At 43.8% G+C, this 24,691-nt stretch overlaps 7 protein-coding genes across 8 annotated transcripts; 5 read left to right on the plus strand and 2 right to left on the minus strand.

Moving 5' to 3' along the window:
• Positions 1-67: 67 nt before the first annotated feature.
• On the minus strand, positions 68-9,721 carry LOC118428966 (cerebellar degeneration-related protein 2-like). 2 transcript variants are annotated; one of them, XM_035839292.1, is made up of 6 exons: positions 9,444-9,721; positions 8,185-8,297; positions 4,660-4,808; positions 3,677-3,839; positions 2,898-3,014; positions 68-2,756 (listed from the first exon to the last, which is right to left on the minus strand). In XM_035839292.1, the coding sequence occupies exons 1-6, from the start codon at positions 9,526-9,528 to the stop codon at positions 1,977-1,979; spliced, it is 1,407 nt and encodes a 468-aa protein (XP_035695185.1). In that variant the 5' UTR covers positions 9,529-9,721; the 3' UTR covers positions 68-1,976. The 2 variants fall into 2 exon arrangements, with proteins under 2 accessions (XP_035695185.1, XP_035695186.1); XM_035839293.1 differs by having other exon boundaries at positions 3,701-3,839; positions 9,444-9,715.
• A 326-nt stretch (positions 9,722-10,047) lies between these two features.
• Positions 10,048-11,790, plus strand: LOC118429036. The gene is made up of 3 exons (XM_035839379.1): positions 10,048-10,306; positions 10,975-11,166; positions 11,395-11,790. The coding sequence occupies exons 1-3, from the start codon at positions 10,238-10,240 to the stop codon at positions 11,479-11,481; spliced, it is 348 nt and encodes a 115-aa protein (XP_035695272.1). The 5' UTR covers positions 10,048-10,237; the 3' UTR covers positions 11,482-11,790.
• Positions 11,791-12,892: 1,102 nt separating this feature from the next.
• LOC118428992 (late histone H1-like) lies at positions 12,893-13,677 on the plus strand. The gene has a single exon (XM_035839326.1). The coding sequence runs from the start codon at positions 12,943-12,945 to the stop codon at positions 13,486-13,488; it is 546 nt and encodes a 181-aa protein (XP_035695219.1). The 5' UTR covers positions 12,893-12,942; the 3' UTR covers positions 13,489-13,677.
• Positions 13,678-13,917: 240 nt separating this feature from the next.
• Positions 13,918-15,057, plus strand: LOC118429006 (histone H3). Its single transcript, XM_035839344.1, has one exon. The coding sequence runs from the start codon at positions 14,210-14,212 to the stop codon at positions 14,618-14,620; it is 411 nt and encodes a 136-aa protein (XP_035695237.1). The 5' UTR covers positions 13,918-14,209; the 3' UTR covers positions 14,621-15,057.
• Positions 15,058-15,225: 168 nt separating this feature from the next.
• Positions 15,226-15,790, minus strand: LOC118429019 (late histone H2A.3, gonadal-like). The gene has a single exon (XM_035839359.1). The coding sequence runs from the start codon at positions 15,756-15,758 to the stop codon at positions 15,390-15,392; it is 369 nt and encodes a 122-aa protein (XP_035695252.1). The 5' UTR covers positions 15,759-15,790; the 3' UTR covers positions 15,226-15,389.
• A 416-nt stretch (positions 15,791-16,206) lies between these two features.
• Positions 16,207-16,593, plus strand: LOC118429038 (histone H4). Its single transcript, XM_035839382.1, has one exon. It carries the CDS (start codon positions 16,234-16,236, stop codon positions 16,543-16,545), a length of 312 nt encoding a protein of 103 aa, XP_035695275.1. The 5' UTR covers positions 16,207-16,233; the 3' UTR covers positions 16,546-16,593.
• A 518-nt stretch (positions 16,594-17,111) lies between these two features.
• On the plus strand, positions 17,112-23,054 carry LOC118428949. The gene is made up of 9 exons (XM_035839260.1): positions 17,112-17,934; positions 18,370-19,837; positions 20,074-20,234; positions 20,345-20,567; positions 20,934-21,044; positions 21,249-21,431; positions 21,610-21,750; positions 21,919-22,172; positions 22,388-23,054. Exons 2-9 carry the CDS (start codon positions 18,428-18,430, stop codon positions 22,992-22,994), a joined length of 3,090 nt encoding a protein of 1,029 aa, XP_035695153.1. The 5' UTR covers positions 17,112-17,934; positions 18,370-18,427; the 3' UTR covers positions 22,995-23,054.
• The last annotated feature ends 1,637 nt before the right edge of the window (positions 23,055-24,691 follow it).

A 24,691-nucleotide genomic window follows, 5' to 3' on the forward strand; every position in this document is an offset into this window, starting at 1 on the left:
TCTGGATTATTTTAACACAGAAAAGTAACAAGGGACTTCTAAGGGAATAAATAAAGCACAACATTCGTTTGAGGTCAAAGTTTACAGTCATTGTTTATCTATGAGGTCATGGTGCAACCGTGAAAAACATTTCATTGGCAACCAATCATTCTCTGGTTAAGTCTATAATACACAACTAATTCGTCTTATAAAAACTTACAAATGTAACGTGCTACAACAATACATGTCTGACAATGGAAAACACAGATATTAAAGAGTACAGACAGCACCAGATAAATTCCATGAATATTGTACTCAGAAAACATTTGCAACAAAATCTTAGAAGACACAACATTACAATTGACAAGAAATGAGCTAATAAAATTATTTCACAGTGAAATTGTATACACAATATACACAATATACAGTCAGGAATGAACCTTTCCACAATAAAGTGGTGCATATCCAATTATCCACACAGCACTTAGCTTAATGGATTCATTTATCCCTTGCCATATCAGATATGCAAAGGACAAATTAAATTAGCTGGGTATAACCACTCCATACAACCTTCAGGAAAGACAATAAAATACTTAATTGGTGTGTCACAAAGTTATAAACATACGTACAAAATAACATTTCAGAAACATTGTAACAATCTGTACTGCTGTCATATATGCAAATAATTTTGTATACATATATATAGGGAGAGAACAAATAAAGCTTATTCTTTGTTATTTGGTCACACCGGCAATACCATTATGTTAGCCTGTGTTACTCCTACTCAATACAGTAATCGATAGCGTCCGCTATATTTATACATGGGGACAATCAACCGTTAGCGTTACTGGTTGACCTTTCACAGAAATGGCGCCTTCCGTAATCAATATAACTAGTATTACCCTTATGGGCTGTTATTGTCTCAATCCTTCTTTTAGACGGATAGGACGACTAAAATATAGCATTTAAATCACTGCATTTTCACTTTCCAAGTTAGAATTTATGACTTCACAGTTGCAACGAGGTGATTTCACGATGTTTGGATGAATTCCAAGCTCATATTGAGTTCATTTGCAATTTTACAAGAGAATGCTTTTTGTCGCCGGGCAAATTTGATCAATTACAAAGGTCTGGTCAATGGTAATTGCATTGCGTTTGTGATGAAGATCCACTTTCCTCTGTCCCTGAGGGGTGTTGCGGCTCAGACATGCCTTCTCCGTGAAAGTACTAAACGTTTCTCTGCTATACGGCTATACTCTTTGTAAACCTAATAGTCTAGAACTGTTCTACAAGAATATCTATCTCCGCAAATACCGCACAGTTAACGTTAAATACATATCACTACAGTAGTATCTTACCATATGTACGTGAAGAATCGTAAGAAAATAGTTATCGGAATTCTCCCTCTGAACTGCTTGTGTGTGTGCATGCCACCAAGTGCTACCAGTCGATCCATCTGTAAACAGTCCTAAATCGACCCCCAACAAGAAAGGGATGAATTACCATTAAACTTTCATCAAACCGACGTTTTTCTTTCTTAAGTGCCAACTCTGACGTCAAGATCACGTCAAGTTTACTTTCCCTTTTCCATCGATCGCCCGCCTCTTTCCTTCACCTCTACCTGCTTCTCCATCACATTATCCTCACCAACTACTCAATCCCGCACCGTCCATTGACATTGTACTCCTGCCACTTTCAACTATACCATTCTCCATACAGTTCTCTGTTCAAATATTCCTACTCTCTTTTCACTTTTTCCCAAAGAGAATTTCCATTCGATTGCATCTAAGAAAGTAATCGAAGAATTTATACACATTGTCCAATAGTTCATACTTAGTGGCATTAAGTATTGGCATTTATTGCACCCGCTTTACGTCCGGTTTTGTCACTAGTTGTTAAGAGCGGCACCATCAAAAGTCAGTATATTTAAGATGATCACTCAACAGCCAGATTTATCAGACAAAACTCTTAATTCTGTCAATTGTTATCACTCCTCTCTACGACTCTTCAAACTTACTCTTTCTCAAGGTCATGAAAATTTCTTTGAATAAAGACTTATATTCCGGCGGTGGGCTACTTTCTGTGGCAGCGTTTTCGTCTGACGTCTTTCTGGACACGGGTTGTGACGTCTGCACCGCCTTGCTAATCAGGAGGTGCAGCTGGTCTCTGCTTTTAGACCTCTCTACAGCCGACGCTTCTGATTTGAGTCTGCGTCTCAGATACGGTGACTGCTCGTGATCGGGCTGTAGTTCTGTGGGCAACAGTTTGGACAGGAGGGTTTCGTACTTCTGCTTCATGGCGTGGTACTGTGCGTCTATCTCCGTCAACAGCGACACCCCCGACTTGGGAGGGTGCTGCATCATCTCGTCCGACTCGCTGCGCTTGAGCGAGAGGTCCGAAGAAGCAGTGCTAAACCCTTTATCGTCACTGTCCAAGTCCCCGTTCACCACCCCTCCATTGGCTCCTGCCGTGTCAAGTTCAACGCTGTCCTCCTCTATGTCCTGATGGATTCTGTGTTTGAACTCTGATAAACTTGATAAACTCTCGCCACTTTTACTCCGCGGTCTTCTCTCGTTACGTAATGTTTTCATACATCTAAGGCAGACGTTTCCCTGCATGTCCTGCATCTCCCTCAGCTCATCCTCGAGCTCCTTGGTCCGGAGGGCGTCCATCTCCAGCTCCTGGGCGCGCTTCTCCAGGGTCTGGTTCTCATGTATCAACACGGACACTTCCATCTCCAGCTCGTCTCGCTTCCTCTTCTCAAAATTCTGCTGTGCCTGAAAAAACAAACACGATAAGGAAGCAGCTTTTTATGAGAAAACAATTCACAGACGAAACATTCACTGGCTCCTGATAGCCAGTCAGTCAAGCCATCTAGATTAGACAGATCTGTCAGTCTTGAAACAAGTGTCTCTGACCTGTGCCGTCTTGACCTGGTCTTGCAGCGCCTTGATCTCCGATTCGTACGGGTTGTTGGCCAGGAACACACTGGAGTAGGTGTTGTCTAGACTGTTGGCACGTCTGAACTCTCCCACCTGACATTTGAACAAACGAAATTTGAGTTAATTCCTTATTCCCACAATAAAACTTGTTGAAACGGCGTTTTTTTAAGCATACTACTTCTTCCGTTACTTGCAATAGTTTTTAAAATATTTTTTCCCTAAATTCATAAGTCTTTACTTAATTGTAAAGTTTATTGCAAATTCTTGCCCGTGGGTTAATTGCAGGTAACATAATAGCTAATTATAGTAAAGAGCAATACTTATCGAATGGCATGAAACATTTCCAAACGCCATGCTCATGATACAATGCTATGAGGGAAAATGTAAGAATATGCTACTGTTGCTCCCCACTCGAAAACCAACCAGTGCTCCGGACCACTGTTGGGATCCATTTGGAAGATCTACATTCTAGATCTGGTCTCGAGACAGTCAGAAAGTTATCTACTGCCAGTGATTGAGAATTAAAGAAAATCGATAAAGGACACCTGCAGAAAGAAATTACACTTCCGCACACTACCCTAGACGTACATGCGTCACTAGGCTGAGCTGCTAATTTCGTCTAATAAATGAAAGTCACGATGAAGATTTATTGCACAGAGAAACAAGCAGTAGAACTAGGAAATTGGATCAAAATTGCAGCCGACGCTGGCTACTAGAGTGGAGAACAAAGTGTGACGTCAGTAGCATATCCTTATATTTGCCGCCCGGAGCCACACCACCTCCAGCGAGCTCGGCGTGCTGTTCGTCTGTTTCCTCCGCTCCCTCTTTCTGCGCAGGCGCTCCTGCTGTTTCAGCTCGTCGATGTTTGCCTGTTGTTCCTCGCATCGCTGTTCTAGTGACTGGATATCCTCACAAAGCCTGCAGGGAAATATGAGAGGAATAAATTACTGAGCGCGCTGTTATGACTCTTGATTACAATATTCTAATCATATATAAAACGATAAAATACAATAACAATAACAACGTTTATTGCAAATTCTTACCGCTAATTTCAAGTATGAAAAGGGCGGAGAAATAATGTAGAACAGTAATGTCTGAAACTCTGAATACTGTCTCTAGATCCTAACTTCTCCGACTGCTTAGAACAACACTCTGATTGTTAAGCACTGGACGACGCGTCATATCATATCAAAGCACACGCGTAATATTATTCTAACCCTCGCACTTTAAGCCTTTAGGTATTATGTCTGCCTTTATCATTTAACCTAAGCATGAAACAACCGGGACAGTCTGAGTGATGACAAGGCGAATTGTATGCGTGAGCGATGCGTTTGAAATATGAAATATGGAAAGGTCGGCTGATGGCTCTTGGGTCTGCTGACGCCCGAGGCTTTTCAAGTTATTATGGGATCGTGGAGACATGTAATAAATGATGCGGTAAGGGCCTGTGTTGGAGCAGTGAGGCGCCGACTGCGACGATAAGGCTTCCTATCTTTCTTGGAATCATAGAAAGGTGCCTGAATTTCGATTGCATGTATTACTGTGTACAAAGAAATTGAAGAGACGTTCTTATCAGCAGAGAAGGTGAAATGGAAAATGTCGGAGAACTACGTGAAGAGATTAGTTTTGTTCGATTGGATGCTGTCCGAAAATTTAGATCATCAGTCAGACAAACAATATGACACTCTCAAGGTCGACGAACTGACATACTATCATTCTCAATATCTTGTCTACCTACTTGTCTATTCTCTGCTGCAAAGCCTCCTTTTCCCGTTCTGCCCGCTGATTGGTCCGTTCCAACTCCTGACAGTTCCCATCCAGCTGCTCGGCGAGGCGAGCCCGCGACTCGCTCAGTTCGCGCAGCTCCTCCAGCTGGCGGGCCAGATACTGTGGGCAACACGGCATGAGCAATGGTACTGTGTCAACTATGGACAACAAGAGGGATGAGGAGAGGACAAAGGCTTTACCTGAAAACGCAGATGATTCTACGCTTGACTGGCTCAATCCATATAGAATGGTGCAAGTATGCACATTCTTGTCACAGAAAAAGAAAATTGAAATTCATAAATACATGGAGGAAAGCCACCCTGTACCAGGCTAGCACCATATTTTGCGTTCACAGCTTCTTCTGCACCAGAACACAACACACTTTTATATGATCCCAATAACTATATAATTCCCGACATGGAAAATACATAAGCAAACACATCTCACATACTAAGAAGATTTTGCGGCCCGATCTTATTACATGTGAAATTTGAATTCCCAATACGAGGCCTTCTGAAGTGATTTGCTTCGGCGCACGTTGATTGTCAAGTGCTGATAGACGTATTAACTGTAATCTTCTTTGGTATAAATGACTGGGCTTTTGAAAGTCACTAGCAATCGTTGAGTTCATGATGGCCTGTGGCAGGTGGATAAAATATACGCCTAATGAAATATTCAGGTGATTCTTGTACAGGCTTGCACATACAAACCAAAGCTAACACAGTCGTGGTAAAACGATAACATATGATGGGATTGGATCGGGGAACAGTTTCAATGGATAATCGATGAAAATGGTTATCTATGATACTGTTTTCCTCGTTTACACTTTCAAGTTCATTTTGTGCTGAATATAGGTCGGTGTTTTAGCGATGTTCTGTCACCTTGGGCTTTTTTAAAAAGAAATATGCAAAGGTAGCTGGATTCCTTAACTCCGCCCTACACAACAGCCGAGAATATCAGATGTTGTTTTATGGAAATGTCAGAAAAAGCGTCACGTCGGCGCCAAGATATCTCCACTTCTCAACGTCCGACTGCTCCTAGGAAACACTGAATATTATCAAAGACTAAATTCTGGCTATTGTTGCATGACTGTGGATTTTCTTGGCTGGATCCGGCGGCCTCCTTGTTGACTTGCAGCAGACATCCGTGGCCTGCTCTGTTTCCGCCCAAGGTCAGGAAGTCTACACTAGGTTCCCTCGGTGCATTTATCACTATAAGAGCTTTAGATCTAGTGTATATTTTGTCTGGGTTTATTCAAATTTTTCCCTAATAACGTTTACCGTGCATATAGGTAGAGCTGGTTCTTCAGGTCGATCTTTTCTTGATAAAACATTCACAAAGGGAAGAGGCAGTATAAAAACAGTCTACTAAAGATAAATAGGAAAACAGTCTAAACCATTTCTATTTTTCGCATATTAGGTTAGATACAAAAACACAGTCGTTGTTTTTAGGGGTCGCGGCCGCAGAATGAAGGTCATACGTCATATTGGTTCGCAGAATAGAAGAGGAAGAGAAATGGGACTTTGTCGGGTGCGCCAAAACATCTTTGGTTTATATCGATTTCCTATGGCTTTCTGTCTCCCTGCCAATAACAACCCATCTTACTTACCCGCGGACCGCCTCCGTTCAATCATGTGGACCATGTTTTATCATTAGGGGGAAACCTTCGATGTCCTTGTTTTCTTGGGCGTCCCATTTCACTCAAGGGCGTACAAGGAAAATGTTAAAGGTTAGGGTCTAAATTGTTCTGTCAAAATTACGGCGGGACATTGATTTGCAAATGCAAATATGACGTACTTTGGGACTGCCCTAACTGGATCATAGACTGCACTGAATAAGGCAAAAGGTAACAAATATAAATTATTTCATTTTACAGCACTAAAGTTGTTCAATGTTACATGAATTCAAGACGTTTTGTCTCAAGCTTCTAGATCATAAATGTGACTGAACAAATCGCAACGTCGCAACCGTCAAGTATTCTATGCGTAACGTCACTACGGTATACTTTCCAAGTTTCACCTTCACTTTTGGGTACAACCTGCTTTCACATTTTCGACATTTGAATATTCATATTTTAATATGTTATGCCAATGAGCTGAAAGCTGCATAAAACGCATCACTTCACACACCCTGCATGCATCTGATCAAAGCGCAACAGAGCGACAAATGCAATTTCCGTCACATGTCCGTAAGACAATGGGGGGGGGGGGGGGGGGGGGGGTACTATAAGCCTCTTTATGCTATAGTCATTCATACATTAAGTATTCATACATCTTTATCACATAGTTGGTTGCACAATTTGCCGGGTGAAAGTTTCAAATATGAAGGGAAATGATGATAGAGAATGTAAATAGCGACCTTCCCTGGGACAACTCACAGTCTATTTGTAGAACAAACATCAGTGTTTGAACGATAAATTGTTATAGTTGCTTGACAACCAATTTCCCCAAACGTAAAAACAGAAGAGGATGATTGAACAATTCATTTGTCTGCAAATCAACGAACTGAAATAATTTCGCCTCTCTCTACGGCCCAAAAGCTCCTGGCGCAGGCGTTGTTTTTGATTTTAGTACCATTCCTCTGACGGACGGAGAAAAATCATTAAATTGAGCCGCTGACTAATGACGTATCATAACATATCAGTTTCTCACGTGGTCCAAACGCAATATAAAAACGTAGACAGAGTCACAAACGCAGATCATCGATAGTACGTTGTTCTCTAAACCCCTGACTGGACTTCGGGCGATCTTTTCTGGAATGTTTTCTGACCCGCACGTTATCTTTAGTAACCGTTCAGACATTGTTCAAACCCAGCAGGATAAATCTAACCTTGTTCAAACAGAAGCTGTATGTATGCGTTATCAGTGAGTTATCTCAATCACACAACGACAATTGCTCTAATTTATGTAAATCCTGTATAATTACCCCGATTAAATTAGGCTCAGAAAATTTTTGGCCATCTGTCATCACTAAAACGTCTTCCAATTGTTACAGAATGGCCAAGAAGGAATGACGGATTGAGAATGTGCGAAAGATTAATAAACCTTTCTGAACATATTATGTACATATTTTACGAAACTTTCGGCTGCATTGAGCTCGAGTGCAATGATGTTTTCTAGCCTGTTATCCGGCCGTATTATAGCGAGTCTGTTCTGTCCTCTCCGCAAAGAGCTATATTATAAATACGGCTGGACACCAGGCTAGATGTTTTCAGCTTGTGATTTATTCTTCCATCTCAGTTTGGTTGTGTGGAGGTTTTGAAGTCGGAAATTAATGCATCGCACAGCATTACAAGGTCGTTAGGGATCAATAGCAGCTCCGTCTGACTTGTCAAATACAGAATAACCGAGCCATTGATGTTTATACTCTAGACAGCTGCGCTGTTCACAGCTAAACGCCATAACGCTTTCGCTCAGGTCATCTTTGCACATTACATGTAGGTCATATTTGCACATACATGTGCATTATTTCGCCATGGCATGTACGTTGTAATTACCTCTATTTCGAGCGCCTGGTCTTCAGTGATCTGTTGTGCCTGTCTTAGCGCTCCCTCTAGTTCTTTGTTCCTCTCTAACAAGGTTTTCCCCAACTCAGCCGCAAGCTGTAGATCTGTGGAATAAATGGCGTTGATAGGTTAGCATCAATTCCATTTGGGTGCCATGACTACACTGTATACTATGTATCCTCAATCCTGTATGTCATGGACCAGGATTCGTTACCAGTAAAATGCAAGGGATTTAGATCCTAACAAAGGCTAAACACACAAGTGGGCCCAGTTCCTTCGCAATACCTTTCTTTTTATTCAGATTGGAGCAAACTCTATCCGCCATGGCTGAATGTTGTCATGCCGTCGAGACTCATAATACAACATCCCTGCAATGACGCATTTACCATTATTAGCATCAGGCGTAACTAATTGCTCAAAATAATCACGGTGAGAAGTAGACGTCTTGTTGTCTCCATAAAATATGTCAGTCCGTACGTACACTCATCCAAACATACCGACATGCCAGATTCACCATATCATCAATACGATACAGAACTACACACAGCTGGCGTCTTCACGGTGGAAGAAAAATGTTTGACCAAAGTCCCTTGATATTTCTCTCGGCATCTCATTACTTCTATCCGTCAGCCGGTGCTGACATTACCCTATCAACAACAGCAACACCGGCATGGCGAGGAGCGAACTTTACCGTTACTAACGGTTATCGTGAACAGGCAGAAGAGGTGCAAAGGTGTTTTGATGATTGTGGAGCCAATCAATAAATCTTACAATCAAGAGCAAAGGTCACCCCTCTGGATGTGCGCTACTCGGCTGCAGAATTTCCACATGTTTCATATGAACGGAAGGAAGGAATGCCTGCTTATCGGCACAGCGCTGCGGCACAAACACTGACAGCACGCCACGTACCTTTAAATTTTAAATCCCCCTCCAGTCTAGAAAGATTCCAACCGGAAAGGCAATAGGCTCTGTATATACGGCTGTGGTACGTGTTTGTACTTGAGTGAGTAAATATAGCCCATTGTGAGCCATGTGAAATAAAGGTTACTCTGATAAGATGCTGCTCTGTACATATTCGTCCCTGTTGCCCAAAAGTGCTTTCTCGCTATTTTCTCGGCACAAACAACACAGTCTGTACCCCAGCGCCATGTTCTGTGACCCAGGTGGACCACTTGTCCTTCTCAGTTCACATCTCATTGATTTCTGTACAAGTTAACGCCACTGAACCCAACAGGAAGGGTGATATTTACCATTTTGGTACCAATCCTCGTCTTCAACTCCCAGGTCCGCCTCTTCAGGATTCTCCTCTTCCTCCATGATTTTCATTCCCGACATATAACTGCTCCTCAGGCCTTGGATCAGCTGTGAGAATGACGACAGAGGCTACCTGTGGTTATTCCCGTACCTGGGCTTTACGGCCACCGGTACCCCACCGCACAGTTCTGACATCTATGTACGTGGCAGGGTGGATATTGGAGGTCGACTGTGCACCGCTCGCTCTGATTGGCCACCTAGCGGTGCGACATGACGTCAGATTGTTGTAGAGTCACGTGTCCAAGCTTTACAGGTGACCTCCGCTTGAACGTAGCGATGACACCTAGCGAGATACACTGGTTACGCATGCTATCTGCGGAGTGTCCGGCAACAAACAACACATATGTTTTGGGTACTGGCATCGATGTGGTCTATAACACTTCAACGCGTGAAGTCAGCAAACAGTACAACAATTTATGGCCCCAATTCTTCATTCGGTCGTTTGTTTCAGTTGAAACTGTTTGCAGTTCCTATGGCTACACTCTAACTTTAGTTTACTCTCTTTATAACCTCCTTGGTTTACTTCGACCTTAGAATCAGATGACGTTGATGTTTCTTTCATACATGGCATACCTGGTGATGCATTATCTCCTTCAAGACGCTACAGATTAAGCGTATGCTTCGTTCCTTTTTTACACTATCGTCTATACTGAAAGGACACTTAGAGAAAAGGGCATAGTTACACCAAGTTATTGAGGAGTACTTTCAACTCACCGCCAAATCAAATATCATGGCGTCTACATCCCGTGATACCAACGACGCCAGCAAAACGGCTTGGGCCGCAGAGCCAGAGCGTCAGGTAAGTAGGAAAATTAGTCCCTGGCGGCTCTGTGCGATTTATTGAGTGACACAGTGCGATGTGTCAGTTTGTCAAGTTGCCGTTTTCACCCGAGAAAGTATTGTAGAGCTGTGTATGTCTACATGTTATCAGACCATTCTCTTAGTTGTAGCAGTTACATGTGTACCTCTATCTGTTGTCATCATGACGTCTCCAAACACGTCGGCTCTAGAGACAGGAAGGCAACAATTGGGGACTCATCGATATCGATCTGCACAGTCCAAGGGCTATCCTAAATAACATTACATATATAGACCGAATCTACGGCACAAAAAAAAGTCCGCAAAACACGCTAGGGATCATTTCTCAGGATTTTATTCACGTGATCTTCGTAATACTAGTAACGTTACCTTTGTCTTTGACCTGAGTAAGAAACATGTAGAAAGGGAGGAGTGAAGTCTAGAGTGCACTGCTCGCAGAAAAAAGGATGTGTCACTGTCTTACTCGGAAAACAAGTAACTGTTAAGTGTGTGAGTGCGTAGAAAAAAGTGTAAATGTGTCAAAATAGGCGTTGAGTAGGTAAACTAGTTGTGTCATCTATTGTTCGAGTTGGCCACGGTGCATATCGAGGTCAAATACATCTTTATTTACTAAGATTGCAGTTAGTTAATATTTCATCTCCTTCCCAGGTTCCTGCGCCCAAAAAGCCCATCGCTAACCTGAACGCCTTCACCAGTCGCACAACAGTGTCGCAAGGCCTGTTGGACATCTCCCTGCTAACCGCTAACGTGGCGCAGCTGAAGTTTGTACTGGACCAGGGAGTCGATCAGAGCTACTACTACATCCTAGTTACCCTGCTGTGTCTGTCCATAACGCTCCAGGTCAGGATATCACTATTGTTATACGTAGGAAATATTTCGGTCCAAAGATACTTGAAGTGATGTTGTTGGTAAATTTGGTAAACTGATTATGTTTTTACAGAATTAACTAGTACATGAAACGTACATTTTATGCGGATTTCTTTCCTATGTCCTTTATGACAGCTCATAAGATATACATTTATTACTACAACACTGTTATAACTCTGTCTCTCCCTGACCGCATAACAGGTAGTGCTGGCAGCCATGTTGGTGTACAAGTACCGGGACAGTCCGTGGAAGATGATGATGATGAAGGGATCCGTGGGAAGAGTCTGACAAGGTTTAACAACTGGACCACCATCCTGTCACTCTTCATCACTGTCATTAACATAGTGGTCTCGGCCTTCGGCATATCCATTATTGATACTTCTGCAGGAGGGCCAGGGAATGGTAGCGCTACGTGAAGTAGAGCCACAAAAATAATTATATTATAATCGTTGTTTTCAAAATATATCCATTTGAAGCGTTAACCATGTGTAAAGAGGCATTATTATACAACAACCCCAAGATCTTAGGATAAAGCCGTATTGGTAAGCTAGTATAATGTTACAATGATTATTTGATTGGTTTGAATGAGCACTTCCTCTGTCCCATTAACGTTACGCATCACCAGCCTTGCGAACTAAATTTAGTTAGTACTGTTAGTGCTACCAACGCCATGATTCAGTGAGTCTATGCATAAATGCAATGTTAGATGTAGAGTTACGTATGGTACTGTTAAACATGGAATTTTTGTAATGTCAAATAAAGAGGCATGTAAGATGAAGATTGGCGAGGAAAAGAAGATTGGTATGACTAGACGTTAGACGTCGTATAAACTGTTTGTATGCCGCCATCCTCACAGTAGCACGCCTGTCCACCAGGAAGACAAGCCGAGCAAATAACCTGCAAGTAAACCTTTAGGCAGGGGAAGAGCTAGCAACCCCTCCCTATACTAAATACACCTTGCTACAGAAACAGCAAGGAAACTTGCTGTTCCGTAACATAAATTTGTATGCTCCACTATGCACTACAAGGGTCAGAGCGAACGAACGAAATATTTAGCCTTTATGACTGAATAACTTTAAAGAAAGTATCATCGAAGTACGTAGTTGAAACCAACATGGATTGACCCAGGCAAAAATAGGATTTTGTTTGCTGTGTTGATGATTTGCTTCTGATGAGGACTTGTCTACTGATGACGGTACAATATTTTGCTGCGATTGAAAATGATACGCTGTCCCGCTAGCTCGGCCCGGACTCCGGAGGGTGCCCGAAGTGTCCGTGTTACTCTACTTGAAAACAAAATATTTTTCAATTTACATTTCGCCAAACCTAAATATATTTCGTATGGAAAGAGTTGACGAATGCTACTATCTTCCATGTAGATTGGTTATGGTATATTCCTTTTCATTATTTTAGTACTAATCCGTTAATTTGTTTCTCTACTGTCAAGAAATTCGGTCTTTCAAAATTGAATAGCTTTATCTTTTTATTTGACTGTAACTTTCTAACTAAGACTGTCTCCACTTCAAGATAAAACCCTGATCTTTTAGTATCTCGTGTACTGAAATTAAAATCCCTCTGAAAAGCCTAAAATATTGCTATTGATTTATGGCAAGAAACACAACTTTGGAGTGTAGTTGCCATTTTCTAATATTTCATATGATGTGTTTCCGATTACGTCCGCTAGAATGCTATATATAGTTGGTTACTTTTCGGGACGGTATCATTGTCACTCTAGAGACGAGCAGAAACATGTCTTCTCCAGCACCAGCCGCTGTCCTACCGGCAGCCCCTGCCAAGAAACCCAAGGTGGCCAGGAAGCCAAGGAAGCCGGCAGCTTATCCACCTGTCGCCAAGATGGTCGCCGCCGCCATCGCCGCCTTGAAGGACCGCAAGGGATCCTCCCTGCAGGCCATCAAGAAGTACATCGCCGCCAACTACAAGTTCGACGTGAACAAGCAGGGCCATGTCATCAGGCGTGTCATCAAGACTATGCTGGCCAAGGGTCTCATCACTCAGGCTAAGGGCAAGGGCGCAGCCGGCTCCTTCAAGCTTGGGGCTGCCGCCAAGGTGGCTCCCAAGAAGCCCAAGGCCAAGAAGCCTAAGAAGGCGAAGAAGCCCAAGAAGGCGAAGAAACCCAAGGCCAAGAAGGCGGCAAAGAAGCCAAAGGCGAAGAAACCTAAGGCAAAGAAGCCTAAGGCAAAGAAGCCAGCAGCTAAGAAAGCGGCCAAGAAACCAGCAAAGAAGGCGGCAAAGCCAAAGAAGGCAGCCAAGAAGGCTGCCCCCAAGAAGAAGTAAACGCCTTGTTCACACCAACAACCCCCGGCCCTTTTCAGGGCCACCCACATCTAAAAAAAAGAGCTGTATTTATTGCCGCATATGTTATAAAATAGAACTAGTTTCAGGTGAGTTTGTAGCTCTTTGCTATTTGTGCATAAGTTCTTTGCATCTATTGTCAAGATATGAAACGCTAGCCTGGGTATTAATTATCCGGGTAGTAGTTCGCTTCAGGAGAAAGGCAACTGTATGTCGTGTGTAATAAAAGTCGGAGCGAGAAGCGACTGTATATAGTGTATAAAAACGTCGGAGCAAACTACTATCCAGATGGTACCCAGGCCACAAGAAGATCGCGAAATACACTCTCCTATTTAATCAAGAGCACGGATGAGTAACAATAATCCAAACCATACGTTGATTTTCAATTTTCTTTGGGGCTAAAAGTTATTTTTTCGATAAAAAGAGTCGAGCCCTTTGAAAATTTGTGCATTTCGATAGTTCCCGCCATTTGTCTCATTCTGTGACGATTGTAGCAATTTGATCGAGTAAAAGAACCCCGTCACAAAATGGACCAATCGTGTTTGGTGTGGACCATGCCAGCCAATCAGCACTGAGATAAATCAGCCAATCACAGGCTATTCCATATCGGAATCGACCAATAGGGACACGCGTCGCTTGGATATAAAGACGTCGCGGCAATTATAAATTTCATTCCTCTCACAAATCGTCTCGAGAAATCGAAATGGCTCGTACCAAGCAGACCGCCCGTAAGTCCACCGGAGGCAAGGCCCCCAGGAAGCAGCTGGCCACCAAGGCCGCTCGCAAGAGCGCCCCGGCCACCGGAGGTGTCAAGAAGCCTCACCGTTACAGGCCCGGCACCGTGGCTCTTAGGGAGATCCGTCGTTACCAGAAGTCCACCGAGCTGCTCATCCGCAAGCTGCCCTTCCAGCGCCTGGTCAGGGAGATCGCCCAGGACTTCAAGACCGACCTGCGCTTCCAGAGCTCTGCCGTCATGGCTCTGCAGGAGGCTAGCGAGGCCTACCTGGTCGGTCTCTTCGAAGACACCAACCTGTGCGCCATCCACGCCAAGCGTGTGACCATCATGCCCAAGGACATCCAGCTGGCCCGCCGCATCCGTGGCGAGCGTGCTTAAACACCTAGCCTGACCCAAGTAACCCCGGCCCTTTTCAGGGCCACCACATACTTCAGAACGAACTATACATGTCATGCCTTATATGTGTAGCGCTACGAAAATGCGGTAGTCTTTACCTACATGGATACAAAATCAAATGTAGCTTTACATCAGGATAATGGATTGTGCTGACACGATTTTCTCTTACCACGTCTTGTCTTATAAGCAGCATTGTGTTTGCTCAGCCTTCAGTGAAACTTAAAACCTAACGGTCAGCCTTTCTTGATAAAGTACGGCATACCAACAACAAAAGCTAGGGGCCACGTTACAGTAGGACCACGTAAAAGTTTCATTAAAAAAAAAACGGCTGGTTTCCCAAGGTTTTCTTTCTAGGGTAAAAATGGGTAGACCAAAAAATAAAAGAAGTCAATAGAATCGTCAATGTTCTTGATCGATGCTGGCATAGGGCGCAGTTTTCGTCTGTTAGTAATACTAGTAGATTAGTATTCTAGAGGCAAATTTTGTATGCAGCTAGCAAACAGCGACATGCCTTGGTTGCCCGGAAAGCCAAGAAGTCATTCTTTTGCAATGAATGGAGAGCCAAACAATATACTACACATACTGAGTACAGGCGGGCATACTACTTGGCAGGTTGATTTTCCTTGATTGGCCTATAGCCACAAGCCAGCACACATCAACTGAACCACAACTGTAATGAACTACTATAGTTCTTGTGTGAAGATTTTGGTGGCCCTGAAAAGGGCCGGGGATCTGTTGAGAGTCGCAATATTTACTTCTTAGCGGCGGTCTTCTTGGGGAGAAGTACTGAGTGGATGTTGGGCAGCACACCTCCCTGAGCGATGGTCACACCGCCCATCAGCCTGTTCAGCTCCTCGTCGTTGCGGACGGCCAGTTGAAGGTGACGGGGGATGATCCTGGTCTTCTTGTTGTCACGGGCAGCGTTGCCGGCCAACTCAAGGATCTCAGCGGTCAGGTACTCCAGTACGGCAGCCAGGTAGACTGGGGCGCCGGCACCGACGCGGTTGGCATAGTTGCCCTTGCGCAGGAAACGGTGCACACGGCCGACAGGGAACTGAAGCCCTGCACGGGAGGATCGGCTCTTCCCCTTTGCCTTCTTTCCCTTACCACGTCCAGACATGTTTGTTTCGTTCTTGCTCAACTGAAGTCGATGCAAAATAAAGATTGAATTGATCCGTCCAATTTATAGGACCGTAGCGGACCACAAAGGTGACCAATTGGAATAGAGAATGGTGAAAGAGCCAATCATGAAGGACTTGTTTTGTCCATGCACCGTCCAATCATATAATTCGTTGTATTGACACGACCTCGTCGGAAACCTAAATCGATTGAAAGACAGGGACAACGGAGACGGGTAACAGGTGGTTTTGGCGGGAAAAACTGCAATTGGATATGGCGCCATTTTCCTGTCGTGCTGTGGTTGGTCGAATTATCTTCATCACCATTGGACAGTTTTTTGTTCTGGATTTTGATTCGTTAAGATTTTTGGAACGGTAACGACGTAGTCACTCCGTGGAGGTCCGTAAGTATAGTATAAATATAACGACCTACGTCCCCTAAAGCATTCTCTGTCCTAAATCAAGGAAAGAAGCATCATGTCTGGACGTGGCAAAGGAGGCAAGGGTCTCGGAAAGGGAGGCGCTAAGCGTCACCGTAAGGTGTTGCGTGACAACATCCAGGGCATCACCAAGCCCGCCATCCGTCGTCTGGCCCGCCGTGGTGGTGTCAAGCGTATCTCTGGTCTCATCTACGAGGAGACCCGTGGCGTCCTCAAGGTCTTCCTCGAGAACGTCATCCGTGATGCCGTCACCTACACCGAGCACGCTAAGCGCAAGACCGTCACCGCCATGGATGTGGTCTACGCTCTGAAGCGCCAGGGCCGCACTCTGTACGGCTTCGGCGGCTAGACTACCTGACCTATAACAAACGACCCCGGCCCTTTTCAGGGCCACCCATATCCTCCGAAAGAGGACTGTATCGGCCTAAAACATCATCAATGCAGATAGTTTCATCTTAAGTAAAGAGATTCTAAACATCCCTGGCACCAAGTGCCATTCCGGCAACAAAGATGATACTGATCATTGAAAATTATTTATGGCTGTGCTGTGCAAGTAAGTTATTTAGTAGCTAAAGGCACAGCAGAACTAAGGCCATACTGATCTGATTAATATAAAGCATTATCTGGGCAGTGCAAAATTGATGCGAGCGTGCAAAAAAATAAAGATGCCCCCCTCCCAAATATACATTGTGGTCAGGAGGGTTTTATAAATTGAGCAACTTACAGAACATGGTAAATTCTTATTCAAGACTCTAAAACCTTTGCTCAGGGCTAGAAATGCATTTTGTGCAAAGAGTGTTAACGACAAAATCAGTACATTTTACGAAGGGAAATTACTGCATAACATAAGAATCGTTTTCGATATTTTTGTTGCAGTTTACGGCATGTATATATAAATTTCAGCTTCTTTGTACGATATGCAGTATGGGGGAGGGGGGCATGTAACAAACTGTCAACCGAAGCAATGACGACGTTTATGATAACGTCCTTGACCGAAGGAAGGATCGAGTTGGCGCAGAAACATTTACAAAATGGACTTGTCAGTGTTGTCGTGATTCTGAAAACTTTTGTAAAGACACAAAGGATAAAACACCCCTCTTGTAACGTGTCATTTATGTAAATACTACTACATATTGAGAGGCCAGCAGGCATTGGCTGAGGCAAGAATATGCCAACACATTGTAGCGCACGCACCACGAAGCATGCCACACAGTATGAACAACGTCACCAAGCTAAGAGGCAGGCTAAATATTTATGTAACATTCTTCAATAGTTCTACTTAAGGGCATCTCGAGTCCCTATATATAGGGACCATTGTTTTAGATAATCACTATGGCTGATAGTTGTAACAACGACATGACCGGACCCTCCGCCTCACTATCAGTGAGCAAATTGATCCTAGATAACTGCAGGCCTTTTGTTTACGTAGCTTAATGTTATAAAGGGAGCCAACATCCAATATAAACAATACAACAGGCCAGATAAACTATCGTCTTCCCTCTCCATTGTTTTCCACGTTATCTAGTTTCCTTGCCTTACCCCACCGCTTCAGCTCTGAAAAGCGTAGCCGCTTATACTTTACCGTCGAGGGCGACCCTTATTGTGCGCGAACGAGAAAAGGTAAGATAATTTTAGCTGTAAGCGCACAGCGAGCAGTCAGCTAGTTCCAGCGACCCGTGTCATGTACTCTCCGCCACGCAGCTGACAAATTTTGTTACTTTGAAGGCTGAGAATCAAGGTACGTGTCGTGGGCATGGAATTGATTAATTTGATCGATTTTAGGGCACAGTTTTGTCAACAACAGCTCATAAAATGTTCGATAAGAAATAATCTGCCCTTGATTTATAGGAAGGTCCAGTGATTAAGTTTTTTTGGACAGAAAGATGATCTATTTTGCTACAGCGCATAGTCATATATCATTATATGACTCGAAAGCAGTGTTGATCGCACTCGATTTCGTTTTTATGCCTTGTAGCAGGATCGTCTTTGTTTCTTGGTCAACTATAAATGTCGACAGGTAGAAATTATCCTCATATTTCGATAGGACGCCATCTTATAATTTCGTACGCTGTCTTGAAAATGTTTGACACCTGGTTTCCACACGAACGATAACATCTATACATTTAGTAATTACCTACAGTATTTGAAGGGTCTTTTGTTCTGGTATTTGCAGGTATCGCTGGTGACAGGGGTAGGGGGCGCGTCGGATAGTGTTTACGTAAAAATACAACATGGCGACGAAAGGTGCAACAAAACTTCGTCTGTCGAACCTAAAGACTATGTTGAAGAAGAACCCTTCAGAAAGAGCAGAACTTTCCCTGGCCAGTCGTAACTTGAGACAGATCCCACACGATGTCTTTACTTTGGATGGGGTGGAATCTCTACTAGTAAACTCCAACCAACTGGAGAGAATTCCTCCCAACATCGCTCACATGAGCCAACTACAAGTTCTAGACGCTTCCAGAAATAACATAACACTGGTTAGTGAAAGCATCGCCCAGTGCGTCAGGTTACAGGAGTTAAACTTGTCCTACAACAGACTCACTGATCTCCCACGAGAGCTTTCCAGACTCAGAAAATTTTACAAGTTGTATCTGAAAGGAAATGAAATTACCAGCATACCGTCCGTGGTGGTGACATTGACTCCTTTGACGCATCTCGACTTGGCCACTAACCGCCTCAGCGTCTTACCGACTAGCTTCAAGAATCTGAAGAGACTTAAAGTTCTTGATCTCAGCAGTAATAATTTTGAGCAGATCCCAGCACCAGTTGCAGGGATGAACAGTTTGGAGAAATTGGATATGGGTTTCAACAAGGTCGGTCGTAGGCAAGAACGTACCACAAGTACTACTAGTACTAAGGGACTCAAAAAGTTGAAAGTTTTGAATCTTCGCGGAAACAGTAATCTGACAACCATACCATTGGTAGAATATCTAAGTAAGCTGGACAGCATCGAAGAGATAGACGTCAGCGACTGCTCCTTGAAAGTTCTAAATCCAAAGGTGGGAGCCATGAAGGGATTGAGGAGTTTGCGGTTGGCTAGGAACAGACTACAGGCTCTGCCGGACGAAATCTGTGCATTGGAGAATCTGAGGACTCTTGATGTTGAACAAAACAAACTAGAACAGCTTCCCTCTGACATGTACATGCTGAGGGAGCTACAGGTTAAGCACAAGGTTGGGGAGACCAAGAACGGACTGATTCTAGACGGGAACCCCCTTTGGTCTCCCCCTCCCCACATCATAGCTCAAGGTCATCCAGAGGTCATCTCAGCTGTACTCCTTGAAGACGCTGGCATGTTGGAAGACGTGGTCACCGAGGAGGCCTTTACAGGAATATGCAATGCCGTCGTGGACGAGTGTCTGGCCACGCTGACAAAGAGACCCGGTGTCCTAAGCACAATGAAATGGCTTGCCCCAACCACAGCTACCCTGCCGACGTTACCCATCAAAGCCTCCAAGTCCAAGAAGCCAAGGTTCGACACGGAAGACGCCTTGGTAGATGACGCCGTGAGGAGGTGCATGAATGAGTGCGTGGACCTCGTGTTTTCCCAGGTTATGTCTTTGGCGTCTTCCGAGAATGTGGTGGACTTGGTGGAGGAGCGCGTCATCGACTGGCTCATTAAGGATGCCATACAGCAGGTTAGCAATGATTAAAGAAGTTTAACTCAGTTTCTATTGTCTTCTTGGTTAACGATATTGCATATGTATTTCCAAAAGGATCACTTATTACACGTATCAAGACACTTTCAGATGGAACCGACAGGCATGAGTGTCAGCGTTTTTTAAAACTATGTTAATAAGAGACCTGGGACGATGTGTTTTAGCCTTCAGAGATACCCTGTCAAAAGGCTTAGTATCTGATTAATATTTCACAGGTAAAGGAAGACCTGAGGATGATGGAAACAGTGGAAGACATGGCGAGGGAAGTAGTAGAGGTGGAGGCACGCAGATGCCTGCGGGAGGCGGTAGAAGAAAGCGTCATGACAGTCCTGGGTCTTGGACAGGCTACAAGTCCGGAGCAGTATTGCGAAAAGAGGTGCGAATGTACATTTTTTTACACGTATAGGATTGTACTTGAAATTGCATTATATTTTTGTGACGTTTCTTATCAAGACGTTTAAATCCATGCACACTTGTCCGTTCCAGTTTCCTTGTTGGTGTCACAGAGACAGACCTCAAGCTTCCAGGCGGCGCCCTACTCAAGGTACCCGACAAGGCGCTAAACAAGGACGTCGCCGTCACCTGTATTGTTCTGAACCCCGTCACGTACGGTCAGGGAGTGCCGTTGGTCGCAGGGGAAACCTTAGTCTCTGACGTCATCAATATCAAGCCGCATTCAACACAGCTTCAGAAGCACGCTCTGCTCAAAGTGAGCTGGACATTGTTTAGATATACAAATGTAGAATACTGACATAATAGTGCCATCCGATAGTAACTGTTTCATTTTGTACTGATGAAGGCGACAGATTGTCGTCGAAATGTTTACGGAAGAATAAAAAGAAGGTTGTGTAACGAAGAAGACTTTGCTGAATTGATCTACCAACCTGATTAGCTATTTACGGGAGAACAGAGCCATGATTTGGCAGGTCCTCGGGTTTGTTCATTGAGAAAATGTGTAATTGTGTGTTAGGTCTAATATTGTGGAAGGCTGGTTGACGTGATCCATAGAATGAATCATAGAAGGGGTTGGTACAAAAGATGGTATTGTACAAAAATATTGTCACCATTGTTACAGATCCCACACGCGGTATCCCCATACGACGACGACCGTGAGTTTGTGCTGAAGTTCTCCCGTAACGGCTCAAACTGGAGAACAGTGTTCGCCGAGGACGACGAAAGCGTAAGGGTAAGTAACACTTATGTTACTCAGTTACATAGTATAAATTTGTTAAAGAACAGGAAAAAGGTTTGTATTGTCAAATGGGTCAAGGACGTTGTATACTGAAACGTGATTGGTTGGGTAAAGTCAAAACACTATCGATGAAGTATAGAACAGAAGCTATGCCCTTGTTTCAGTAGAGTGATTCTGATGTACGTGTACTTCCCCTAGGGACAGGCTGTGTACCGAGTGGACCGCCTGGGCACTTTTGCCGTCGTGTCTCGGGCGAGAACGTACGAACACTGGATGAAGGCGGGACAGCAAGAAGTTCACATGGGCAGGACCGGGGCCGCGGGGGTGGAGGTTCATCTGCCGGCAGACCCGATAGCCAGACCACGGGGAATGAACTTCCAGGTTAGACGTCTTAACCTAACAATTATGGTGTTGGAGTGAAGTTAAATCCTTCTCTATACATCATACAATATAAACAGCTGTCAAAATGACAAACACCAGCATAAAGAAGAAAACATGATACAAAACAAAACAGATTAAATACAAGCACACGCTCAGAGATGTTTACTACTTGTTGCAGGTGCTGACGGTTGACGCTAGCAGCATCTGCCATGCCAATCAGCCTACATCCACCCCCCGGGGACAGACATCATCTCTCCTGGCCGCAAGTCACATCTTCAACTTGACCTCAAGGCTCATTCCACTAAAGAACTACGCCCAGGTAAACAAACAAACATATAAATAAGCAAACACAACTTGGATTGATGTTGGCGTTACTTTCTAAAAACAAATTTGCTCAGTGCAAGGCCATTAACCACTTCTAAATACTGAACTACGTCAGAAATATCGTTTTGTTTGACTAGTTGCTCATATTGTGTTTTCTTTTCAGCTTGTGTTACCGTTGGCAATGTCGTCAGAAAATGACGTCACGTCACTACGAAGCCAGTCGCTGACATCTGATGACGACAGCATCCTGACCATTGATGACGTCACCATGACGCCTATAGAAGACATCTCCAAGGAGAAGGTGCACATCGTGGGGTTCTCGCATGCGCACAACAAGTGGGAAGATGTGACGTCACGGGTCAAATCAGTGACCTTGGAAGGGGCGAGTGTCTCATTCCGTACAAAGGAGCTGCAAAGGTTTGTCTTATTTTCTGTCGATTAAGCTATGCTATATCCGTATGTACAAAGATGAAAACATTCACTAGTGGATTCTCAGAGACAGGTTGAAGATTGATTTGACAAAGGAATAAGCCAACAAACTCCCTTGTAGGTGCTCATGACATTTTACAGTATATTGTTACCATCTGCAGTCCTTAATACACTCAATTTATTGATATAATGTTTCTCTCCAGTTATGCCGTCCTCTGCTACTCACCTAAAGAGGAAGTCAGGATTGACCCGACGGTAAAGTCTTTGTCCAGAAACATGACGACATCACAAGTGAGCGTCCTTGTCTTCAAACGATGGGCGAGACACCAACATGACTACCTATACGATGCAAGCCCAACTCGCCAGGCGGCGCACCATGTGAGTGACGACGCCGACAGTGCCAGGAGAGTTGACCTGCGTGTCGAACTTGCTACCAAGGAAACGCGAGGATTAGTGGCGCTCGAAGCGAAGATGGAAGGGTTTGAACCACAAGACGGGACCTCACGCGGAGACGTGCTCCTTAAAGAAGGACAGGACCTTCATCTGAGACTGAACAATGTCTTGGAATGCGACGCATATAAGGACTACGTCAACTTCCACGTATACGTCAGAAAACGCAACAGGCTGTCCTTGACTGTGGAGTTTATGGACTTTAGCGAGACTGGGGCCATGAAAGTAGTCACGGGGCACTTAGGGGAGGGCAAGAAAGGGGTGACAAAAACGCCTAAGGTGCTGTTCGAAGTGCCTATCACCTGTCCAGGGGTGGGGTTCGACACCATCAGCGAGCCTTCACTCAGTTTTGACATGTAGATATCGGTAATATAAAATCAGGTCTTAGTCACTAATAGACACAGCTACTTATTAAGGGAAAAATTCACTATGCTCCATATGTGCCGATCTAGAATATAATAAATAAAACAGCTAACCGAATCTTTGCAATCATAACACACTTGAATGATGTGTGCCTGGTCCCTGCTCCTTTTGTAAATATCTTCATATAAGTGACTCTGTATGTGGTATTTATGACAAGGAATCTGATACAAGATGCAAAAAGTGTTAATAATTGGGTAAAACAAGCCTATTCAATGTATGTATGTATTCAATGTTAAATGTTGTAAAAATGCCAATGTCATTTATCAACGAATTTTACAACGAGCTTACAACAAAACTTTGCAGGACATTGAATAAAATTCCAACTATTCAAGCCCTACACTGTCCTTTATTATATTGGTAGTTACCCTATTTTCGATGATCTCGTTTCTACAGCGACTGTCAAGTGAAAGGATATGATTAATGGCAAAATACAATCCACACCTGCCATACATCATGATGCCTTCTCTTGTTGTGCTTACGTAAGGGGTCACTAATAGGTGACTAGGCTGCCGAAGTAAGGCGAGATACGGGCCAGAAAATTCGAGATGATGTCTTTGTTGGGCCTTACTATTGACTGAATATACTTCAATAGAAAGAACAATGCCCAAAAAATCTGTTTGCTGTTCATTTGCAGCAGTGTGGTTTCTAAAGTCACGTGAAGAACGTTGCACATTAAAATTGTGCAATTGCTTGTTCCGTTGGATATTTCCTTATCAGACAGAAACGGATTTATCTATAAACGTTAATCCCTAAGCAACAACAGCTAAGCTGACATAGAAGACCTCCGAAGCCGTAGCTATTGTTCCAGGTGACAGACAACACCGGACCAGTGAACCAAAGTAAACATCTTTACGCCATAAACTAAACTATCCATTTCATGTCGGACGGCATATCATGCCAAACACACCCCTTCGCTATACACCAGGTAGGTTTGTGTTGTGGTGTTGAGCACACCCTGTATTCATGTGGATTCTATTCAGATAAAAGTGAGGGGTATATTTAGACTGTGCCTTATTCTGTGCTTCTTCCTAAGGCAAAACTCGCGAGTGTTCTTGTGCGTCGACTTAGTTGTAGGGTTATGAGAAACGGGTAAGTTACACTTAGTTATGTATCCTAAGGTATCCCTACTGTCTTGAACATAGGTCTAGATAAAAAAAACCCTTTCTATGTGTCTGTATGCGAAGGCATTCAAAGGGGCGTTTACGTACACTTTTGTGTTTTGTGCAAATGTGTGTGATAAATGGCAGGACGCAGTAAGTCTAAACCATCACAAATTGCTTGTATGTACGATGATAACCATCCCCTTCCAGATGTGACATACTTGAAAGTCATTGGGAGGCCAGATTTGATGTTGTGAGTGTTATATCGCGACAGACATGCGTCAAAAACAAGACAATTATATATTGTGTCTTAAGACAATATTCTCTCAATCGCTCTACAGGAACAAGACTTCAGGATAAATTGTTCACGAGTTCATCACATCCAACTCTGTGACCATGGCGGACAAGGAAGGCGACACAATCGAGATAGGAAAGCCATTTTGGTTCCACAACCTGAAAACCATGCTGACGAAGGACCCGTCCAACAGGACCCAACTGTCACTGCCAACAAGAGTCTAAGTTCATGGCAGCGGT

The sequence above is a fragment of the Branchiostoma floridae genome, chromosome 13 (genome assembly GCF_000003815.2).
Source record: "Branchiostoma floridae strain S238N-H82 chromosome 13, Bfl_VNyyK, whole genome shotgun sequence".
NCBI lineage: Eukaryota > Metazoa > Chordata > Leptocardii > Amphioxiformes > Branchiostomatidae > Branchiostoma > Branchiostoma floridae.